The sequence below is a fragment of the Ursus arctos genome, chromosome X (genome assembly GCF_023065955.2).
Source record: "Ursus arctos isolate Adak ecotype North America chromosome X, UrsArc2.0, whole genome shotgun sequence".
Taxonomy (NCBI): domain Eukaryota; kingdom Metazoa; phylum Chordata; class Mammalia; order Carnivora; family Ursidae; genus Ursus; species Ursus arctos.
This window is the reverse complement of record NC_079873.1, coordinates 92,334,887-92,357,123: the sequence shown is the minus strand read 5'-3', so window position 1 is coordinate 92,357,123 and position 22,237 is coordinate 92,334,887. Positions and strand designations below refer to the sequence as shown.

Below are 22,237 nucleotides of genomic sequence, written 5' to 3'. Positions count from 1 at the left end.
CGCGCTATGGGAATAGTACAGAAATACGCACTGTAGTCTCGAATACGAGGAAAGGTCTTCTGGGGAAAAGCATGAAGCTGAGACCTGAAGAGTCGTAGAAGTCATCGAGGAGAATGGCCTGGGGAATGGTGTGCCTAGACGGAGGAAACCGTGTGTGGGAAGACTTGGACGCATCGCTTGGCTGACTTTCTGATTAATAGAGCAGGTCTGTCAAGGGCTTCTACCAACTCTTTGCCAGTCTAATTTGCATTTCTCTATATACTTGAGAGGAATATAAATTGTTTTTCTTAAAAATTATCTGTGATTCCAAATCTTCACAACTTCAGACAAGCATTGCTGTTGTTTAAAAAATGTCCCCTGTTCTACACTTGATGCACTCAGTAGGTCATTCCCGGTGCCCACGTCTCTTTGGATCGGTCAGAAATGTAACAGCTGTCTTGTGTGTGCAGTCCAAACCCTCAGAACATTTCCTGTTGTAACCTATTACTGCATGCTGCCATCGTAGCTTATTAGCAGTAGCAGTGGAACCTCTAACGTGTAGGCAATAAAAATTACTACATTTTCCATGTCGTTTCCTGCCCTCACAGGGTATCGTGTGAGGGGAACAGTGCTGGTGACCATTCTGTGGTATGTTTTTGTGGTATATTTTATATCTATAATTTCATGTGTGTGTGTGTGTGTGTGTGTAATTTCAGATTACTTTAGGTCAATAAACCAGATCTCTAGACCTGTCCTGTCCAGCATGGTAGCCATTAGCCACCTGTGCCTATCTAGCAGCTAGAATGTGGCTCGTCTGAATGAGATGCATGGAGTGTGAAATACACACCAGATTTCAAAGACTTCGTCCAAAAAAAGAGGAATGTAAGATATCTCGTTAATTGTTTTTTTGTAATGATTGCATGTTAAAGGTGTTTTGTCTTTTTGGATTAGATACAATATCTTTATTATTAAATTGATTTCACCTGGGTTTTTTTTGTTTGCTTTTTACAAAGTGGCTACTCGAAAATGTAAAATTGTATTTGTGGCTAACATTTGGGGCTCACGGTATATTGCTATTGGCTGGCACTGCTCTAGACTTTTTCGTTTTTTAAAGATTTTATTTATTTATTTGACAGAGACAGTGAGAGAGGGAACACAAGCAAGGGGAGTGGGAGAGGGAGAAGCAGGCTTCCCGCCGAGCCAGAAGCCCAATGTGGGGCTCAATCCCAGGACCCTCGGATCATGACCTGAGCCAAAGGCAGATGCTTAAGGACTGAGCCACTCAGGCGCCCCTCTAGACTTCTTTAACTTGCCTGTATTAGCAAAGGCCCAGGCTAGTCAGAAGACATGGCTAATGGGTGCTGTGGCTGTTAGCGAGCATGGGGAGTCATCACTGCGGGTTAGGGAGTGTTTGGCTTTTGAATCGAATCAGTTACTGAAAGAGATCAACATCTGAAGGTGCAATGGAGACTTTGTTGGGGATGAGGGATTGGAGGAAGAAACTTGATCACATGCTGTTCAAGTCCCACCTAACAATGAGAGGACATCCTTAACACTGTCATGTTTGTGAAAGTGGAACCGTTGTTCCCAAGGAGTTCTTGCTGCTTATTTTGCCCCTGAAAGCAAGGCAAGCCCATAAGAAGGAAATGCCATGTTCTATCAGAAGGAAGTTAACCGGAAGAAATGGAAGCTGAGCCCCCTTATAAACAAGGTTCCTGTATTCGCATTTGCTGTCGCTAAGAATAAAGATGGCGAACCCCAGCAACAATAGTTTGCAATTCTGTAGCCCATTTCATCTTGAAGTACATCAGTAATGTTAATTCATGAATCATCACAATTTTTGAAATGTTTAGTAATGAGTGTTATTATCCCATTTATGGACTAGGGAAGAGTCAGTGAAGGTAAAAGTCTTGCCCGAGTTAGAAAGTGTTTAGAAGAGCTCACAGGCCAGCATGGAAGAAATGAAATGGAAGTCCTTTCCATTCCATATCATACATACAGTTTTGAGATTGTTTTCAAAAGGATGTGGCAGAATAGCACATCCCCACTTCCTACATCCCCTTGACTAACGAAATTGAACAACTGTGTGAGCATTTTGTAAGACGGACATTGACTCAAAGGTCCTTGCAGGGTTTAATATTTAAAGCAAGGATGTACAGGGGTGCCTGGGTGGCTCAGTCGTTAAGCGTCTGCCTTCGGCTCAGGGCGTGATCCCGGCATATGGGTTCGAGCCCCACATCAGGCTCCTCTGCTATGAGCCTGCTTCTTCCTCTCCCACTCCCCCTGCTTGTGTTCCCTCTCTCGCTGGCTGTCTCTATCCTGTCGAATAAATAAATAAAATCTTTAAAAAAAATAAAGCAAGGATGTACAGACATTAATTTATTCCATTTATACGTTTTTGCAACAGTCTTATTTTGGACCTATTTGTTTAGAGTAGGGATTACCTGTTTGTCAGACATAGTCATTTATTGACCCCATAAGCATTTATTAAACACTCGTTATTGCCATCATCCCCGACCTCAAGAAGCTTATGGTTGAGTAAGAAGAGGCAGACATGTTAAAAATACCAGAAGGTGTCTCTGGTACTCTGATAATGATGGCATCCAAGACTTAATGTAGCACTTCCTGTGGACCAGGTACTAGTCTAAGTGGTGTTTATGTGTAATGACTTATTCAACCTTTAGGAGAATCCTGTAGATAAGGAATGACTAGTATTCCCATTTCACTCAATACTGCAAGGGGCAAAAAAGAGATTCAGTCATTTGCCTGAGGTCACAGTGAGTGGCAGAGCGTGGCTTCAAACCCAGGTAAACTTTGCTCTTCACCACGGCCCGGCCCGCAGCTGTGTGCATTACCACCTGGCTGGAGAGAAAATGCTTGTTAGGGAAAATGACCCTTGAATGGAGTCGTAAAAGGAGAAGCTGTTTGCTAGGATGGCAAGAAGGGGGTGTTCCTATTATGGGGATCATAACAGAGACCTGGCAAAAATGAAGCAGTTACCTCAAAAATAAACAGGTTCAGGAGAAAGAAGAGGGGAAGGCGGAAAGAGGGGGAACAGAGTAGGCCATTCAGAGCTCCAGGGAAGGAAAAGGTTGGAAGAGGAGGAAACTTGGAACTGCTGACAATGTGAGTTTAACAGAATATCTTAAGGATTCATTTACCAAAGCTCCTGTGTTCCCTTTTAGCACAGACAGCTGCACACTTTAACTCTGTTTAAGTCACTTGTTGTGTGACCCGAAGCAAATCAGTTTCGTTCTCTGGGCCTCGGTTTGCTCATTGGTGAAATCAAGGGTCAAGACAAAAGGGTCTTTGCATTCCCTTTCCAGCACTGGTCTCATGATGTCTGTGGTTCTAATTGTGCAAAGAAGAAGCCCAATTTTTTTAAAGGTTTTATTTATTTATTTGACACAGAGAGAGAGACAGCCAGCGAGAGAGGGAACACAAGCAGGGGGAGTGGGAGAGGAAGAAGCAGGCTCCCAGCAGAGGAGCCTGATGTGGGGCTTGATCCCATAACGCCGGGATCACGCCCTGAGCCAAAGGCAGACGCTTAACGACTGAGCCACCCAGGTGCCCCAAGAAGAAGCCCAATTTTGAACTGATAAATGGCATATTTAGATTTGCATTCGATAAAGATGACACCATTTTATATGGTAATACCACGGTAAGTTTTTAAAAAGGCATCTTAAGCTTTAAAATTCAACACTCTCTCTGGACACTAGCACTTGGAGAATATTACCATGTTCCCCTTCACTCTCTCTTCTACGTTCAGCACACCAGATTCCCCCTTTGGTTCTGATGTTTTCTTGTTTCTCACTTGGCGGTGACCTCTTTTCTTTTCCATTGTTCTCTGGTCTCTCATCTGGCACCTAAGACTTCTGTGAGACTCAGTTCCCCTGAGTTTTCTTGTTTCCATTGTTTTAACTACCATCTCTATGTAAATTTCTTCTGATTAAATGCTCTACCTTTTTTTAAAGATATTATTTTTAAGTAATCTCTACATCCAATGTGGGGCTTGAACCCACAACCCTTAGATCAAGCAAGAATCACATGCTCTACCAACTGAGCTAGCCAGCTAGCCAGCTACTCTACTTTTTATCTCTAGTGGATATGTCCCTCTCAGAAATGACATGGCTAAAACATGACTTTGCATCAAATTTTCTCTGAAGCCTTTTCCCTTTATTAGAAAAAAAAAAATCATGGGGCACCTGGGTGGCTCAGTCCTTAAGCATCTGCCTTCAGCTCAGGGCATGATCCCAGGGTCCTGAGATCAAGCCCCGCATGAGGCTCCCTGCTTGGTGGGAAGTCTGCTTCTCCCTCTCCTGCTCCCCCTGCTTGTGTTCCCTCTCTTGCTGGCTGTCTCTCTCTCTGTCAAATAAATAAATAAAATCTTAAAAAAATCACTTTATTTTCTTCTTCCATGCTCAGTACAGAAAAATCAGAAAGTACAAACAAAGAGTATAATCATACCCGTATTCCTACACAGCAGTGGTTAATCACTGGTACTATTTTATTGTATAGTTTTCTCTGTATGTACGTATATACGTATTGTGGCGGTATCATACATGCTGTTTTGTAACCTATCATGAACATCTTTCCATTTCATTACATAAAATCATACATCATTTTGAAAGACTGTGGATTATTCAATTATATACTCGTATAATGTATTTAACCAAATTCCTGATGCTGGGAATTTATTTCCGACATGCATATCAATAGACACAACAGTGTTTATATGAATTCCCATCGCTTGCAGGCACTTATCACATACGGCTGCTGTAGAAGTTACTTGAGCTTTGATGTATCTCCCCAAAATGATTTTATACTTGTTGCACCCAGATCTTATATTTCTTTGTGTCTCTCGTAGAGTTTAGCATTTGCCTTGCCTGAGGGAGACATTCGGTAAATACTCATTGAGTGAATGGGGAGATGAGGTTCCAAGCTGGGGTGACAGGAAGAATGATACATTTATTGACAGAAAGAGGCGCATTGGTTGAGGGAAAAGAGAAGATGGTGAATCTGACTTTAAACATGTTAGTTTGACGTGATAGTATTCTCAGTTTTTTAAAAATATATTTTTTTAAGATTTTATTTATTTATTTGACAGAGAGAGACAGCCAGCGAGAGAGGGAACACAAGCAGGGGGAGTGGGAGAGGAAGAAGCAGGCTCCCAGTGGAGCAGGGAGCCCGACCCGGGGCTCGATCCCAGGACCCCGGGATCACGTCCTGAGCCGAAGGCAGACGCTCAACGACTAAGCCACCCAGGCGCCCCTTTTAAAAATATTTTTAAACAACTCCTGGAATAGCTTAATCTGTTCTGTCAATTTCGTTTCAGGAGACTTAAGCTAAAGGACAATTCCAGAGCCCTTTTGTGTTATGTGCCGTCCCGGATTCCTTACTATTACAGCTTGGTTACTTACGGTGAGAATGATACTCTCTTTGCTTAATTTTTTTTTTTAAGATTTTATTTGTTTGAGGGGAGGGGGGTGGGGGAATGGGATAGACTGGTGATGGGTAGTAAGGAGGGCACGTATTGCATGGTGCACTGGGTGTTACACGCAACTCATGAATCATCGGACTTTACATCAGAAACCAGGGATGTACTGTATGGTGACTAACATAATATAATAAAAAAACATTTAAAAAAAGATTTTATTTGTTTGAGAGAGAAAGGATGAGAGAGAGAGCATGAGAGAGGGGAGGGTCAGAGGGAGAAGTAGACACCCCGCTGAGCAGGGAGCCTGATGCGGGACTTGATCCCAGGACTCCAGGATCATGACCTGATCCGAAGGCAGACACTTAACCAACTGAGCCACCCAGGCTCCCTCTCTTTGCTTAATTTGATTAAAAGCTGACGTTTGGGGCTCTATTCGTTCCCATTGTTCTCTATTTAATGGTCTTAACTTGACAGCATGGTGGAAAATTCTGTGATAGGGTGAAGGTACAGAATGGGGACTTTCCTTCTCTAATTTCTGGCTGCCTCTCTTACATATTCTGCCAATCATGGTGTTACTGGCTTTACAATGAAAACCATGACTACATATGTGTAGCAGGGATGCATTGGGACATTCATTGGTGAGACCTTAGAAATGAATGTCCCAGTGCATCCTCCTGCTACACATAGTCATGGTTTTCATTGTAAAAGTTCCTTCCCTAATATGTCTGGTTTTCCCCTGGTATCCCCCATTATAAATGCCAGACAGTTTAGTTAGGACTCTTGGCTGGCCCAAAGTCTTAATGGCCAGGCTAAGATTTTTCTCATCTCGTTTAGATTCCATGCGGGCCAGAGATTAGTTCATTGATCCAGAAGTCCGTACCTGATACAAAAAGGGCCGATCAGAGACACTCCAACGGACTATGGAATTGAGTTTTAGAGATCCTAGCTTCAGTTTGTTTGGTCTCTCAAATGGAGGAGCTATAACCTAAGGATTCGTGGCCAATCATGTCCCACCATGCAGCTGGGAGAGCATAAAATGCTAGTCTGCCATGGGAGAGAATAATGAAGTAGATTCCTTGATAATGTACAGAGACAAAGATGGAGAGAGTCCTGCCAGCTTTCTAGTCTCTGATTCTAATCCATTCCTGAGCCTTGACTGTATCCCTGTTTTTGTATTCGTCTTTAATATAATAGAGACACTGCAGTTGGTCAAGGCATATGACTGATTTTTTAGCAGATAAGTGACATAAAACGAAGTGCACATATTTAAAGTGTATAATTTGATACATATTGGCATTTGTATATACAGGTGAAACCATTACTGCGGTAGTGATGATGAACGTACCGTTAACCATTAAAAGTTTCCTTGTTACCCCTTTGTCATTCTTCCTTCCCCTCACTCCCTAGTCTTATCCTCACGCAATCACCGATCTGCTTTCTGTCGCTATAGATTCCTTTTGATCTTCTAGAATTTTATATAAAAGGAATCACGTAGCTTTTTTCATGTGTGGCATTTTTCACTTAGGGTAATTATTTTGAGATTCATCCAGGTTGTTATGTAGACCATGTTGTAGCATGTTGGTGGGGAGACAGACAACGGTTATACACTATTTCTTGTAGAAGCCTGCCGGTGACCACTCTCCATCACAGAGAATCTGTTCTGAGCCTTTGATGCATACATCCCTGCCTGCTTGTTTTCTCCCCTTGAATATCTCACAGACAAACATAACGTGTCTAAAAAAGAACTTTTTAGGCAACAACCCCCACGCTTCCCCCCCCCAAAAAAAAACCCTCCACCAAAATCGGGTTGCCCCAGTCTTCCCCATCTTATGAAATGACATCATCTTTCCTCTAGTTGAATGGGTCATCCTCCTCAATAGATCTCTAATCCATCTGTCTTTTTTTCTGTCTCTACTGCCACCACCCTATTCGAAGCTGCATCGTCACTAGCCTGCTTACTGCAGCCTTCTTCCAGTCTCTCGGCTTGGCTTTTGCCCATGGCCACCTCGGAGAAGCCATGGTGATTCTAAAACGCACATTGTCTCTTCTCACTCTCATGCTTAGAAAGCTCATCGATGGTATCATTTGCACTTGAAGTCAGTTCCAAACACTTCACTGTGGCCTGCAAGGCCCTACAGATCTAGCATTTGCCAGCGTCTCCAACTTCCTCGCATTCTCTTCTTCTCCATTGGTACTCAGTGGCCTGCTTTCTTTCTTTTCTTCCTTTCTTTCTTTCTTTCTTTCTTTCTTTCTTTCTTTCTTTCTTTTTCTTTCTTTCTTTCTTTCTTTCTTTCTTTCTTAGATTTTATTTATTTATTTATTTGAGAGAGAGAGAGGGACAGAGCATGAGCGCAGCAGGGGAGAGGAGGCAGAGGCACAAGCAGACTCCCAGCTGAGCAGGGAGCCCGATGCAGGGCTTGATCCCAGGACCCCGAGATCATGACCTGAGCGGAAGACAGATGCCACCCAGGCGCCCCATCAGTGGCCTCCTTTCATTCTGCAAAGGCACCAAGCTCGTTCCTACTTCAGGGCCTTTACCCATGATGAGCTTTTGGTGTGAATGAGAGGGTGAAGGAGAGAGGACTGCAGCCAGAGGCCTATGAATGCGCAAGGTAAAAGGGAAACTTGTGTGTTGTTTGAGGACACATAAGAAGTCAGTTGAGAAATAGAAATTGAGGACCCTTTGGGCAGTGGGGGTTTCTGTGGGTGAGTTCTCTGTAGAGTCAGGATATAGGCTGGAGCATCGAGGCAGAGAGAGGAGCTCCTCCTGTAGCTTTACTTTTAGAACCTTATGCTTACAGAGTCCCCGGGAAAGTTTTGATCCTAACCCTCCAAATTTGAGCTCCTGAGAGTATTTTTTTTTAAAGATTTTATTTATTTATTTGACAGACAGCCAGTGAGAGAGGGAACACAAGCAGGGGGAGTGGGAGAGGAAGAAGCAGGCTTATAGCAGAGGAGCCTGATGTGGGGCTCGATCCCATAATGCCGGGATCACGCCCTGAGCCGAAGGCAGGCGCTCAACCGCTGTGCCACCCAGGCGCCCCGAGCTCCTGAGAGTATTAAATGCATAGGAGCTGTGCTGAGAAGTCGGCTCTGAAAAGTTTTGACAGAAAAGGACAGAGTTAGAATCTTCTCCAAGGTCCCCACCCAGAGTTAGTGTAGTTTATGGCCAGGGTCATCCTTGATGTTAGAAAACCCGTACAGGTCCTTTAGATCCTTTCCTCCCTCCGACTCTTCCAGTTTGAGTTTGACCTCTCCTTGAAGCCCAGTTAAGAGCTCACTTATTCTAGAGCTCATTATCTAACTAAGGGGGCGGGAGCATGTTGGTTTCTCTTCACTTAGCAAGTGTGTATTTATTTATTTCTGTATTTAAACACACAACGCTGCCTCCACTGCACTATATAGTGTGTGTGTGTGTGTGTGTGTGTGTGTGTATCTGGCTACTTTTCTTATCTGGACTAGTTTCTGAGCCACGGGAGAATAGAAACTTTCTGCTGATTCTGTTCCTTATTCCACTCCGTGGAGTAAAGGGCTGAGTAGACACCCTGTGGGCTCTCCATAGATGCTGGATCCATTCAGTAATGGATCAGGTGAGTGTGTCAAAGAAACACAAATTGAGCAGAGAGATGAAAAAGGTGTCCTCATACTTTTCGTGTGTTCTTTAATTAGAGTGAACATCATCGTAATCCTTTGGTTTCACAGCTCTTAGGCACACAGCAGGCTTACGAATGCTTCTTGAGGGACTAGGCCTCTGCCATGGCTTTGAGCTCTTTGACGTGCGCGTGCGTGCGTGCGTGTGTGTGTGTATGCGTGTGTGTCCATATCTGCCTATGTGGTCTCTGTCTTGGTGAATTTTTACAAATAAATAAACTGGTGCCATCAAAACTTTGGAGAGTGTGGTGGGCAGAAATCTAAGATGACCTCCAAGAGTCTTGGCCTCTGGTGTAGATGCCCCGTAAATTCCCCTCCCCTTGAGTGTAGTTGAGACCTGTGCCTATGCTGAGGTCACTCTGATGGTTAGGCTACATTATATGACAAAGGAGAAGAGAGTTTGAAGATGTGATTCAAGTCCCTTCTGGAGGTGAGAGTTCTCCTGCTGACTGGAAAAAGCCAGCAGCCATGTTATAAACGGCCTGTGGAGAAGGGCTGTCTCTAGAGCCTGTAGACGCTGAGAGTCTCAGTCCTACAAGTATGAGGCACTGAATTCAGACAACAGTGTGAATGAGCTTGGGAGAGGACTCTGCCCGGCTGACACCTTGCTTGCAGCCTTGCAAGGCCCTGAGCAGTGCACCCAGCTCAGCCGTGCCTGGACTCCTGACCCATGGAAATGGAAATATGTGTGCGGTTTTAGGCTGGCGACCAGGTCTGTGGCAGTTCGCTATGCAGCAATTAACAACAACTAATACAGACGATATTCTAGCTGGAAGAGAAAATGTTTGCCATTGTTAATAGTTTGTTAGACTGGATGGCGTCGACAACAACAAAAGAGAGAAATGCATTTTCTCACAGTTCTCATAGAGGCCACATGTTGGACATCCAAGTGTCAGCAGGTTTAGTTTCCTCTGAGGCCTCTTTCCTTGGCTTGCCAACTTCTCGCCGTCTCCTCACGTGGTCTTTCCTCTGCGTGCACGGAGGTATGCGTCCCGATCTCCTCTTCTTAGGAGGACAACGGTCCTGTTGAATTAAGACCCATCCTAAAGACCTCACTTCAATTTAATTACCTCTTTAAAGAATTCATTGCAGAATAAGATTACAGTCTGATGTATAGGGGTTAAGATCAAACATCTATGAATTTCGAGGAGGGGGACAAATTCAGCCCGTAAGGGCCATCATCCTTTTCTGTATTCTTTGTACCAATATTTTCTTTCGACTTGTTCTCTTGTTTCTTGAATCTCTGTTGTATCTCCCCATTCTTTAGATTTTTACCGTACAATTGTATTTCAAATACCTTTTTTAGTTCTTGACATTTTTGGGTACAGGTTAGCATGTAAAATCCTTCCTAACTACATCTCTAGCTTGTAGTGGCCAGTCTGATATGAATAAAAACATCACTTTACATTTGCCTATATTCTTTACATGGTTATAAGGTAATTTCACATGTCTTATCTGATTTGAAATCCCGAATAACGCAGTGAGCAGGTCCGCCCAATATCATTATTATCCCCACTGTAAATTCAGGAAAACACTCAGAGAGTTGATGGGGCTAAGAATGTTACATAGCACCTAAGTGTCCTCTAACTCCAAGTCAGAGTGCTCTATCCACTAGATTAACTACCCAAAACATCCTAACCCAAACAGCAACTGATTCCTACAGAATAAGTGTATTTATGATATCTTATTCCCATCTGGGTATTCAAATTCAGATTCTGTAGTTAACCCTCCCCTTGCTACACATCATGAAGGCTTTTCTCATCCTGTGAATAAGGGCCGCGTGGGGCCACACCTGAATCTCCCATTATCCCGTCTTTTGTGTTTGAGAATTTATTGTAAAACAACCCCACTTGAACCTTTTTATGTCGGGGGGACACAGTGACTTGGATGTGTATCAACTCAGTTTTTATTTATTTTTAACCTTCGTGCCAGGTTTTTAATATATGCTGAAATCGATTGCTTTAAACATAGCCCCTCAATGAGACTGTCAACTTCTGTAACAGGTGCTTTCCACATCATAGGCATTTTGTGTGTAATGTAGGCATACGGTAATTAATGAATAAGCAAGGTGGAGGAGCCAATCAGTGCATTCCGGTCAACAGAGATGAATTGTGTTGAAAATACTGACAGATAAAAGATAATAATGCAAATTCCATGTGCATTTGGAGTTTCTTCTTTTCACCAGTTTGATAAAGCCTAACAATGTGGTCATATCTGTAGTTCTAGAAAGTCTTTGAGTAGCTGTCTTCAAAGTTACCTAAAACCCACTGCTAGAATTTCAGCGTATGGAATTTGAAATACCAAGTCAGCAATACCGAGAGCTCAGATCCCCGTTCCATTTACTGGTAGGCAAAGGGAGAAATATTAGGAAATCAAACGAACTACAGTCCCCACACTCGCCCAGTCACTTCCTTAAGGAAAACACAAAACAAAACGGCGAGAAAAAGGACTGTTAACAGCAAGCTTCCATTATTTTTCCTGGGAGGAGTCTGGAATTACAAGTAGACGAGGCAAAGAGAGGTGTTAAGAAGGTGGCCTCAGGCTGCAACCTTCTGGGAGGCAAGGAATGAATAGAGGACTCGCAAGGGGAAAAACAGGCTTGACTGGGGTTTTTGTTGGGGGCTAGGCTGACCGAACTGGGAGGGGAGTCAAGATTCTGCCTTAGAATAGCAGCAGTCCTACCAGTTTGCGCCCGGCGGTTAAGAGCTTGGGCGCTGGCATCACACCGCCTGGGATCCTGGGTCCTGCTCTGTCCCTTCCTAATTCTGTCACCCCCGCAACTTGTTTCACCTTTCCGCCTCGGTTTTCCCGCTTGCGAAACGGCGATGAGAATAATGTGGACCGCGTGGAGTAGCTGTGAGAGTGAAGGGAATTAATAGTTCGGCGCGTGGTTTATAGTAAACGCTCAGTAAACTGTTAAACTGCTCGAGCTGTTGTTACTGTTCCTCTTTCTTAATACTCTGCGCTCCCGTAGGGAGGGGGACCCCGAAGCGCTGAGCGCGCGGGCAGGCTGGTTTTGAGGTGCGCGCCCCGCCGAGGTGAAGCGGCACGGTTCCCAGGGCACGCCCGGGCCGTCGCTGAATCCGAGGGGCCGAGCCTACGGCTGGCCTCCTGCTGGAGCGGCTGACCCGGGGCGGGCGCGCCGCGGGCCCTGGATACTTGACAGTTTCCACCTCTCCTGCCTCCTGGGCACTGGAGGCCATGTGGGCTCAAACGCGAGCGTCCCGGTTTCGGAGGCGTGAGGGCCACTGGGCGGTCTCCGCCGCCCCGCGGCCCCGGGCCCACCCGCGCCGCGCACCGGCTGTGGGGGAGGAGTTCTGCTCGGACCCTCCACTCGGTCCTAGCCCCAGCTCCCCCCGCCTCCCGCGCAGGCGCCGCCGGGGCCACCCCCGCCGCCATGTTTCCCCCGCCCGCGCGCTCGCTCCCCCGGCCCCCCTCCCCTCCTCAACTGGGCTCCCGCCCCCTCTCCCCCCCCCCCCCCCCCGTGAGGTCAGCCGGAGGCTCTGCCGCTGCGGCCGCCGCAGCTCAGCTCCCATTCCGGGGAAGCCTGGAACGGGGACTTTCGATAATAAGTGGAGCGGCGTTCGGGTTAGGGTCCGTGCTCTCCGCCTGCGCGGGGGCGAAGTGACCAGGGCGAGCAGGGGGTGCGGCGGTGCGGGGCCGGTGTCTCGCCAGCCGGAGGGAGCCCCGGCTGTGCCGCGCGACTCACTCTCTGGCCCTCGGAGCGCAGCAGCGGGCTGACGGGCGGCGGGACGCGGGGACGCGGCAAACAAGGTGAGGCAGGGTCCTGAAGTCGCAGGGGCTCCAGCAGCCACCTCCCCGCCCGCCTCCGGGACCCGGCGCGGCGAGGCGGTGCGCGGTAAGGAGTTGGGATCTGCACCGGGGGCAGAGGGACAGGGAACCAGCTGGGCTGTTTGCGCGCCCCCCCCCCCTTTTTCTCTCGCGTGCGGGTGCGCGCTCATCCCTGCACCTTCTCATCCCTACCTCCCGGACTCGGAGGCTCCACCAGACGCCTGGGTTCTTTCAGCACCCCCGACCCCAGTTTTCCTTTGCTTCTTTGTTATCCCTCCAAGATCTTCTTGTCCGGGCTTCGCTGTCGCTGCCCCGATGATCTGGGGTCCCTCCGCTCGCTTCAGCCTCACTGTCTCTTGCCCTCCTAACAGTTTCGGCTTTGTGCCTCCCAACCCATCCCTCCCTCGGAATCTTCTAACTTGGGAGGCTTCGCTGCTGGCTCCCGAGTCAGGAGCACACTCCTCTTCCTCGAAGCTTTTAACTCCTCTCTGGACGCCTTCATCTCTGAATGTCTTGGCTTCTTTGGTTTAATCACAGTTGACTAATGGTTTTCTTGGAAGCTTACTGTCTAGCCTACGGCTTACTGAAATTGATGGGAATGATCTTCTAGTATATATATTAGCTAAGGAACTCAGAAGTTTCTTTCTAGGTTTCGGCAACTTAGTCCAAGAACCACAGCCGCTTGAAATGTATGCTATATATGTTTGTGTGTGTTTGTACGCAATTCTAGCACATGGCCCTAAATCTGATTCTTCCTCCACTGCTGAGCAGGCCTGAGAGAGAGAAAGAAAAGAGAGTGGGACTTCTGATGCCTGCTTCCATTTCTCCATCTGCAAACTGGGATGTTCATCTTTTACTGTACTCAGAATTCTAGCGGTTTGGGATAGTCACTCAAGTTAGTGTAGGCTGTTTATTAAGCACACGCATAGGAACTGAGAAAATCCGGGGTTTCAAACTGCGGTTGTTGGGAGGGCACCTGCCTTAATTTTTTTTTTTTAAAGAAGCCAGAGTTTCTTAGTGTGCATCTGCCAATTGTATAAACCCTCAAGAAGCAGCATTTACAAAGCACACAATTAGAAAAGAGACTGCCTTGCTGTGGACTGGAGATTGGTTTGCTCAAGTAATTTCACGCAGTACCACTTACTTTCTCAGCGATGTCCAGTCGCTCCCATACTGAGGCTCATTTACTCACATCCATGCCGAAATTAGTGTGTGAAGAAAATTGAATGGAGAGGCTGCAAGTGGAGGCAGATACAGTGAATTAGCACATGCTAACGGTTGTGGCTGTTTTTTGGAAATGGGCTGTATCTAGTGTTCAGATTTGAAAACCGAGAAAAGTGAAATGATCAACCAAGCAGTTATGACATCGTTTTACACTTAAAAATAGTAGCTTCTTGAATTGCAAGTTTTTATTACTATCCTTAGAATGATAGCGTTGTCCGCTTGATATGTGATCGGGGGTTGCCATTGACACAATGTTCATTAACGGGCAGTAATCTCAGAAGAAACGGAGTTGGGAATGAAGGTAAGGACTAAATTTCACTGTCCTGGTAGCATTTGTTTTGGCAGTGAGACAAGGAATGTAAGTTTCTGCTGCAGCATCCAATGATGTATTTAGAAAATAGATGAGTAAGAGCCTCAATTTCCCCTGGTTTTAAAATCTGCACTTTTATAAGCACACTTTGAAAAGCATGGTGTGACTCTATAGTTTGAAGTTGAGGTTCTGAGGAAAGCAGTTTTTAGGAGAACAGTAAAGGCTATTGATTATCAGTTTAGTTAGATGGACTGCAGATGATTTGTAGTTTCCCTCATTTGTTTGATAAATTCCTGACTTCACTTTAGTTTTATTTTAAAAAAATGGAATAGAGTAGGGAAAGAGGATTTATAGTAATAGGCCAACCTAAATCTGTGATTTTCTTGGCAACCCATTCTGGAAAGACATACTAACTTGCAAACTGTTTCAAGGAAAACAGTTTGTATCATTCTGTTATTTTTTTTCCGTTTGTGATTATTATTGATACTAAGTCTAAGTTTAGACTGCCACCAATATGAACTATTTCTGTTTGCCAGAAAAAAAATAATGAAGTTGGTTATGAGTTCATCCTGAGCATTTTGCTTTGAATCTTTTCAACATGTCTCAATACGTATTTGATAAACCCACTTGGTAGACCTAGAGGTTATCAGACCGGGTGTTTCTGATGTCGCTAAACATAACTGCAGTTTGCTAATGAATTGTCTTCCTTTTCATTTTCTTTACATTTTACGTTACTTTTCTTCATGTAATTTGACTTAGAGTAGTGAAATGAGACTAAGCGGTTTTCAAATTGATTTTGATGTTTAATAAACTACTACAACGTCCTCAAAGTATTTTTTCTTAAATCCAGTGCTTGCAACAGATCTATTTTTACTGCTGTGAAATAACTCAACAATTTGCCAGGCATCATCAGATTTCAGAAAATGTAGAAAGATTGTGGAAAAATGAACAGCCCTAGAGAAAGCATCTCAAAATTAGAGGGGAAAAAAAGGCTGTTTTCAAGTTACTGACATTCATATCAATCAGCTTTTAAATATATTGTTCATTCATTCAGTGATTTATTTGACAAAATCTGTGGAGCACCTTGCATTTGCAACTCTATTAGGCATGAGGCCCTGTTTTGTTACAAGGCAGGATCCTTGCCCTTGTGGAGTCTCCCAGAGGCTGTGGTCCACCCAAGGATAGAGGCAACAAACCAGTAAACAAACGAAGATCCTCTCAGATTGTAGGAAGAACAATGAAGGAAATAAGTAACGAAATGTGATCTGGAGACCTGGGAAGGGCTTATTTGGCGAGGGTGGTCAGGAAAGGCCTCTTAGCAGCAAAGGTGACCTTTGAACGGAGACCTGAAAGAGAAGAGAGAATAGCCTACCTTGTGAAGAACAGAGAGACGAAGGAAGAGCCAAGGCCTTGAGGCAGGCAAACAGACAGCAGGGTGTTTGAGGAACAGAAAGCAAGCCAGGATGGCCAGCCCCAATGACATTGGGTGGGGGCAGTCGTTAAAGGTGTTCCAGAACCCCAGGGGAGTTGGATGATCATACAGGGCCTGGAAATGCTGAGAAAGAATTTGGGTTTGATTCTCAGAACAAGGGGAAGCCAGGGAAGAGTCTTTATGAACTACTTTTCTGTGGAAGGTCACTGGCTGGGAAAAAAATATACTCAGTGGAAATAAGTAAAAGTGTGTTTTGCAGAGGCGGTCTGGCTACACAGTTGTTTACGTTAAGACCTGAGGATGAAAAGCTTTGTTTGATATGTATGCTAAATAAATAAGTAATTCGGTTCTTCCACTCTGCATAGATAAGGGGATAGGGGACTGGGAACTCTGAGGTGAGTGTGTTGAAAAGCAGTTTACTTTCCAGAGTTATATTGTCACCTGTGCCCTGAGGTAAGTTGTCACCAGCTTTATTGAAAATCAGACCACTGTTCAGCCCAAGAATTTGTTTTTCAAAGAATGATGTTTTATTTTCTCATAGAAATATGTTTCCTTTGGAAGGTTGGAAGTTTCATTTGAATATGAAAGAATACTTCGGTTTTAGACGTGGCATGTGAGATTTTTCAGGGGACTTTCCCATTTTCCTTTACTTGTTGCCTTCTCCAGAATTTTTTTAAAGTTTTTATTTATTTAAGTAATCCTTACACTCAACGTGGGGCTCGAACTCATGACCCCAAGATCCAGGGTCGCATGCTCTTCCGACTGAGCCAGTCAGCCCCCCCCCCCCCCCGCCCAGAGTTTTCCAGCTGCCATTCTTTGAGAGATTACTCTACTCCTTGAGGCTTACATGAATTTAGATTTGGTATGTATTTTGTGCCCTGAGCTCTTGCTCAGAACCACTCCAGCTTTGAGGTCTGGTTGGCCCCAAATAGGAATTCAGATGGTCGTCGACATTCCATAGGGGTAGATCTTAGTATTATGGGGCAGTAACTGCGAAATAATCTTCAGCAACTCCCGCAGAGAGTCTACTTCCCGCTCCTTAGCACTCCAGGACTCTGCGTGGTTTGAGCCACGCCGGCTGTCCTCCATGTCCTTATTATTCTCTTACACAAATCCTCTGGGGGTTTCAGCTGATTTTCCCCAGTTTGGAACTTTCCTGCTCAGCTTCATTCTTGGCCTCGAGTAGGTACGCAATGACTGCTTGTTGAATGGATGCCTTGCCATCATCTCTCTGAAAAGCCATCTCCTTTCTTTTCTATCATCGCAAATCCCAACAGCAGTCAAGGAACAGTTCACAACCCTTGTCCTATTTTACACCAAACCCACCGACCCGGTCTCCTCCTCTGGAGGTGAACGGTCATCACACACTCGCCACGTGTCACACAATTATGTTGATTTGGTGCCTGGCTACCTCCGCACGGGTCTCTGACTTCACGAAGGCGACCTGGATTTGTCTGGTTCGCTCATCGTTGTATCCTGACCACCTGGCATTTGGTATGCCCTCTATAAATAGTCGTTGAATAATGAGTAGACGCTGCCTTGTGATGTTTCTCCTATTATTGTTTTGGATACTTAAATCGTTTCATGTTGTTTTACTTTGCACCTATTTGTCAAGTGTTCTCAGGCAGTTTCTGAGAGGAGCTGGAGGACAGCTGTTACGAGCACAAGCTCTGGGGTTGGGCTGTCTGTGTTGCCATGTTGGCTAGGAGACTTTCTGGCTGTGGGACACTGGGCACGATGCTTAACCTCTCTGTACCTCCTATTTCTCATCGGGAAGGTAAGGATAATAGAACTTCCCTCTTAGAGTACTTGTAAGGATTAAACGAGTTACCTAAGTCCACAAGTCCTTGTTTGCAATTGTTAAAATTCGAAAGCTCTGACGACCCATAAAATTTTGTTTGGTAAGTGCCATCCTCAGATGGTGGCAAAATCTGACTTGAGCCACAGGAGGGTATTTAGAGTCTTTATTCTCTTCAGTGTTAATCTTTTTTTCTTTTTTTTTTAAAGATTTTATTTATTTATTTGACAGAGATAGAGACATCCAGCGAGAGAGGGAACACAAGCAGGGGGAGTGGGAGAGGAAGAAGCAGGCTCATAGTGGAGGAGCCTGATGTGGGGCTCGATCCCAGAACGCCGGGATCACGCCCTGAGCCGAAGGCAGGCGCTTAACCGCTGTGCCACCCAGGTGCCCCTCAGTGTTAATCTTTATTTGGTTTGGCTATAGAATTAGTAGTACGTGTAGGGGGTAGGGCCTCAGATCCGACTGGGGTATTACATAATATATAGTATATGCAGGTTATTGCCTCTCCAAAAGCCCGAACATGTCTGAATTTGGAAACACATCTGGCACCAAGGTTTTCGGATAAGGGATTGTATACGTCTCAGTAAAGTGCTTGAGTCAGCACCTTGCACGTAAGAAGTTATTGCTCTTGCTGCTGGAGATTAGAGAGGTAAATACACAACTGTCTCCTTCCCAATACCTTTCTCAGACTGGTTACCATGTAAATACATGCTGATTTATTCACGCAACGACTCTGAATAGAGGGCTGGCTGTGTGAGCCTCATTTTATCATAGGAAAACAGATATGGGTCATGTGACTGAAACGAGCCAAGAACTAGATCTCTCAATACTCTCTCATCAGGCACCATTAGGAATATTTATTTTATTTTTTGTTTTGCTATTGTTATTTAAACCAAAGCGTGCTTCTTTAGTCGGGGGAGGGGGAGGATTGAGTTAAGAATTCATTTAATATGATTAGACACTTATACTTTGCAGTTGCTAAATATTTATTGAACTCCTCCTGTGTATGGAAATCGGTATTAAAAGCATGAGAGAGGTACAAAACAAATGAGGCGCAGTTCCTGGTGTTTAGTGGTCCCAGTGCCATGCACGGTTACATGGGAACATGGTCGTCCAGTACAGTTCTTCCTTTTACTTTGTGAATTTGACATCATTAATATTAAAAATGTACAAAGGAAAACACAAGAGGCAATTGAAAACTTGTCTTAGTGTCCAATATATGGAATTGGTTTTTAATACCTAAACTACTCCCCACCCCCTGAAATACTTGCCCTATATGACATTCTGGCAACCTTTCGTTTCTAACTAAATTAAATACGATATGATTTTTATTGTCTTTCCTTATCAATATTTGTAAATCATAATTGATACATTTTCATTGTCCTTTTGCCTTTGTGGGTTTGGGCGTAATTGTATGTCCCAAAAGATTTTTCGGGAATGTTCTGTTGCAGTGGAAAACTAGTTCTTGAAACCATTCTGCCAGTTCGTTCAACAGATACGTATTTAGCACCTATTATATTCTAGGCATTGCGCTAGTTTAAGCAAATAGAATCTCTGTTCGGTGCTCTTTTCCTCAAGCTGGAGTACACTGGGTATACTGGGTGAGCAGTGTGGGGGTGCGATAGTGTGCCAAGGGAGCTACAGAGTACAACAGCTTGTGTATTCTTGAGGACTCTGTTTTACACAAAGATTTAGGAGAACGTTCTCTGGTGGCGAATTAAAACTGTTTAATAATATTTAAACAGACTTGTATACATTGTGATGTAGAGTGCAATATTCATATGAAAATTTGAGGTAAAACCCAGTGCTTCAAAGAAAGTCTCTGCTTGCGCAAGGTCCCCTGTGGTAACCCTGGGGTGACCCTTTGAAAAGCACCAAGGCCGCAATATGCTGAGTCCGTTCCTTTAGTCAAATGCCCAGACATTTTCATAGCCTTAAATTTTCATGATGACCTTCAGGAATGGTAATAGACATTATATTTTTCCCATCCTTTTTTCCTAATTTCTTTTAGTTCAAGAGAACACTCTGGTTGTTTGATAATGGCCTAAATCTTAAAATGTGGTGAGTCCTAACAGAGTTCCTAATATTGGTGGGAAATAGCTAAGATTGATAGTGAAGGGCCTGCCAAGGGACTGGTCTTCAGAAGACAGGCTGTTAGAACACAATGACCATGAACTTAGAGCAGCACAACCGATGGGGTCAAAGCTTTGTCCCATCCCATGAACACTTGCCTATGTCACTGATTGAAGTTAACTCCTGCTAACTTTAAAGCTGCTTTCCTTTATAACACATACAGTCTACAGATTGCTTTGTTAATTGCTGGCTACCAACATGTTTAATAGTAGAGGAAAGTTGTCCAGGTTCATGTGCTGTGAGGGCAACAAAAGGTTTCTAGAGTTTTAGACGGTTTTGAAAAGGGGTGAGCAGTGCATTGGAGGAATGCCTGTTACCAAGCAAATGATTTGATTTGCCCCGAATGAAAAAGATGAAGAGAAAGGCAAGTGAAGAAAAGGAGTGAAAGTAACTGGAGTAAGTCGAATGCTAAATCTCTCAACTGATTTTGATTATTGCTGTCCCACTTTCATTGTTGTCGCCCCACTCCAGACACAGTTCACAGGGCCTGCCATTGTTGTATCGTTGTGTTCCTGCCCAAAGCTCATCAGGACACGGGTATAGAGGGGCGATTAAGGGATGGTTATTACATGCTGTGTGTTAAGTTCTTTTACATGTCACAGTTTTTCCGTAAAAGGGGATAATAGAGTTGTGGAGTTTTGCTTCTTGGTTCCGTTTTATAAAAATAGCCATACTTTTCTATTTTCTGTTCTGTTAAATATTTCTCAGTGGGAAGGCAGTAGAAAGCAGTGGCTAAGATCTCGGGCCCTGGACTCATAGGCTTGGGTTCACAAATCCTGACTCTGCCTCTGGTTGCCAGTGTGGTTTTGGGCAACTCCATTTACCTCTCTGAGCTTTGTCTGCCTCCTCTGTAAGCAGTCTCATCTGGTGGTTTTAAGGATTATATGAACGAATGCATGTAAAGTCCTAAGCATAATTCAAGCTACATGGTAGATATTCTTATTATTGACCCTTAGTAGATTTAATGGCTTAAGTAGCTAAAACTTGGGGCATACTATAGGAGCTTTGCCACTTACATATGAACCAGAAATGTAAGGGAAAATTGTGTCTTTCCTTTATATTGCCTTGATCCCAGCGGGAATGATATTTTTTGAACATGTATCTCTTGAATAGTGAACTGACTGCTTAGAAAGTAACACTAGTTTTCTGGCAGACAAGAAAGTTTATGATAAGTGCTCGTTTTATTACTTATTCGAAGGCAGTATCACACTGAATGCAAGGAAGCTGTCAATTTTTTAATATGATTGACCCAATATATATTTAAATATGATAGTGTTTAGCCTAATAGGATTTAAAGGTTTAATCTTCATTTTGAAGGGAAAGGGAGATGCAGGAAAATGTATACAATAAACAGTGTTGTCTTTGAAATGAAAATTTTTGGTCTTCTGGTACTCAAAGAGGTCCTCTCTTTTCTTGATTTATCTCTATTCCAGATTTGAGGTCCTCACAGAAGAAAATATTGAAATATTTATAACCGTTAAGCCACTGGGAGGAGGGGTAACTCTGTTTGAATAATGTCTTCTATAGATTTTGAGATGTCATGGTTATCTTAAGCTTTTGTTATAGTTACTCTGGCAACAAATCAAATAAAACCTTAGAGATGATAAAAGTTCAGTAGCAGTTTTGATAAATGAATGGATAAGTCTAAGTAGATTATTGAGAGTGACTTCCCGTGTTGGAGGGCTGGTGTAACCCTTTGGGTTGGAAGTACATGACGGTAGTGTTCCTGCGTTCCCCTGTTCTGGCATTCTTCGTTTCCAGTGTCAGACAGATGATGAGACAGTTGATCCTTGGGTAGCCCACTTGGTTATGGAATGCCATTGGTATACAGAAGGGAATGAACCAGGAGACACGTTGCTCAGGTAACAGTATATTCACTGTATATTTTGTGATGATTATTATGATAATATACGTTCAAGCACTTGAAAAGCCTGGCTCACCATATTTGTATTCTATTTGTATGATATTTGTATAATATTAGGTATTGAGTGTTACCTGCATTGATAGTCATCATGACCAGCATCATATTTGAACTCGAAAAGGCAACATTCAAAAGTATCTGTAGAAAAATTAGACTTATTCTGTCCTTAGGTAATAAGCTCAAACGTGAAGGATAATGCCATTGACTTACAGAACAACTTTCTTTTGAAGCACGGTTAATTATTCTTATTTTCTTTACTTCAGTGTAGTACGCACCGTGAGGTTGAACGGCTTGCAGAAGGTCACGTCGCCTGAGATGGAGCTAGGAGCAGAATGCAGGGCCCTTGGTTTTTAACGAAGTGCTTTTTCAATAATAATGTCAAAGACTTGTTACCCAAAAGATTCTTTCATGTTTCTTTCTTTTTTTTTTTTTCCTTAAAGATTTACTTATTTATTTTGAGAGAGAGAGCGAGAGTGAGAGTGCGCAGGCTGGGGGGGCAGAGGCAGAGAGAGTCCCAAGAAGACTCTGTGCTCAGCAGGGAGCCCCACGTGGGGCTC

At 44.1% G+C, this 22,237-nt stretch overlaps 1 protein-coding gene across 6 annotated transcripts in view; it reads left to right on the top strand.

Annotated features, from left to right (window-relative positions):
- Positions 1–22,237, top strand: part of KLHL13 (kelch like family member 13) — a 282,631-nt gene that overhangs the window by 78,159 nt on the left and 182,235 nt on the right. For 3 of the 6 annotated variants that reach the window (XM_057313782.1, XM_026478864.4, XM_057313776.1), the window contains exon 1: positions 12,562–12,841. Coding sequence is in view for 2 of the 6 variants with exons in the window: in XM_057313772.1 (XP_057169755.1) it covers positions 5,356–5,400 (45 nt within the window). In the remaining 4 variants the exon portion in view is untranslated. Of the gene's footprint in view, positions 1–5,314; positions 5,401–12,561; positions 12,842–22,237 lie in introns of those variants that run through there. The other 3 variants (XM_057313772.1, XM_057313774.1, XM_048213308.2) reach the window with 2 other exon arrangements.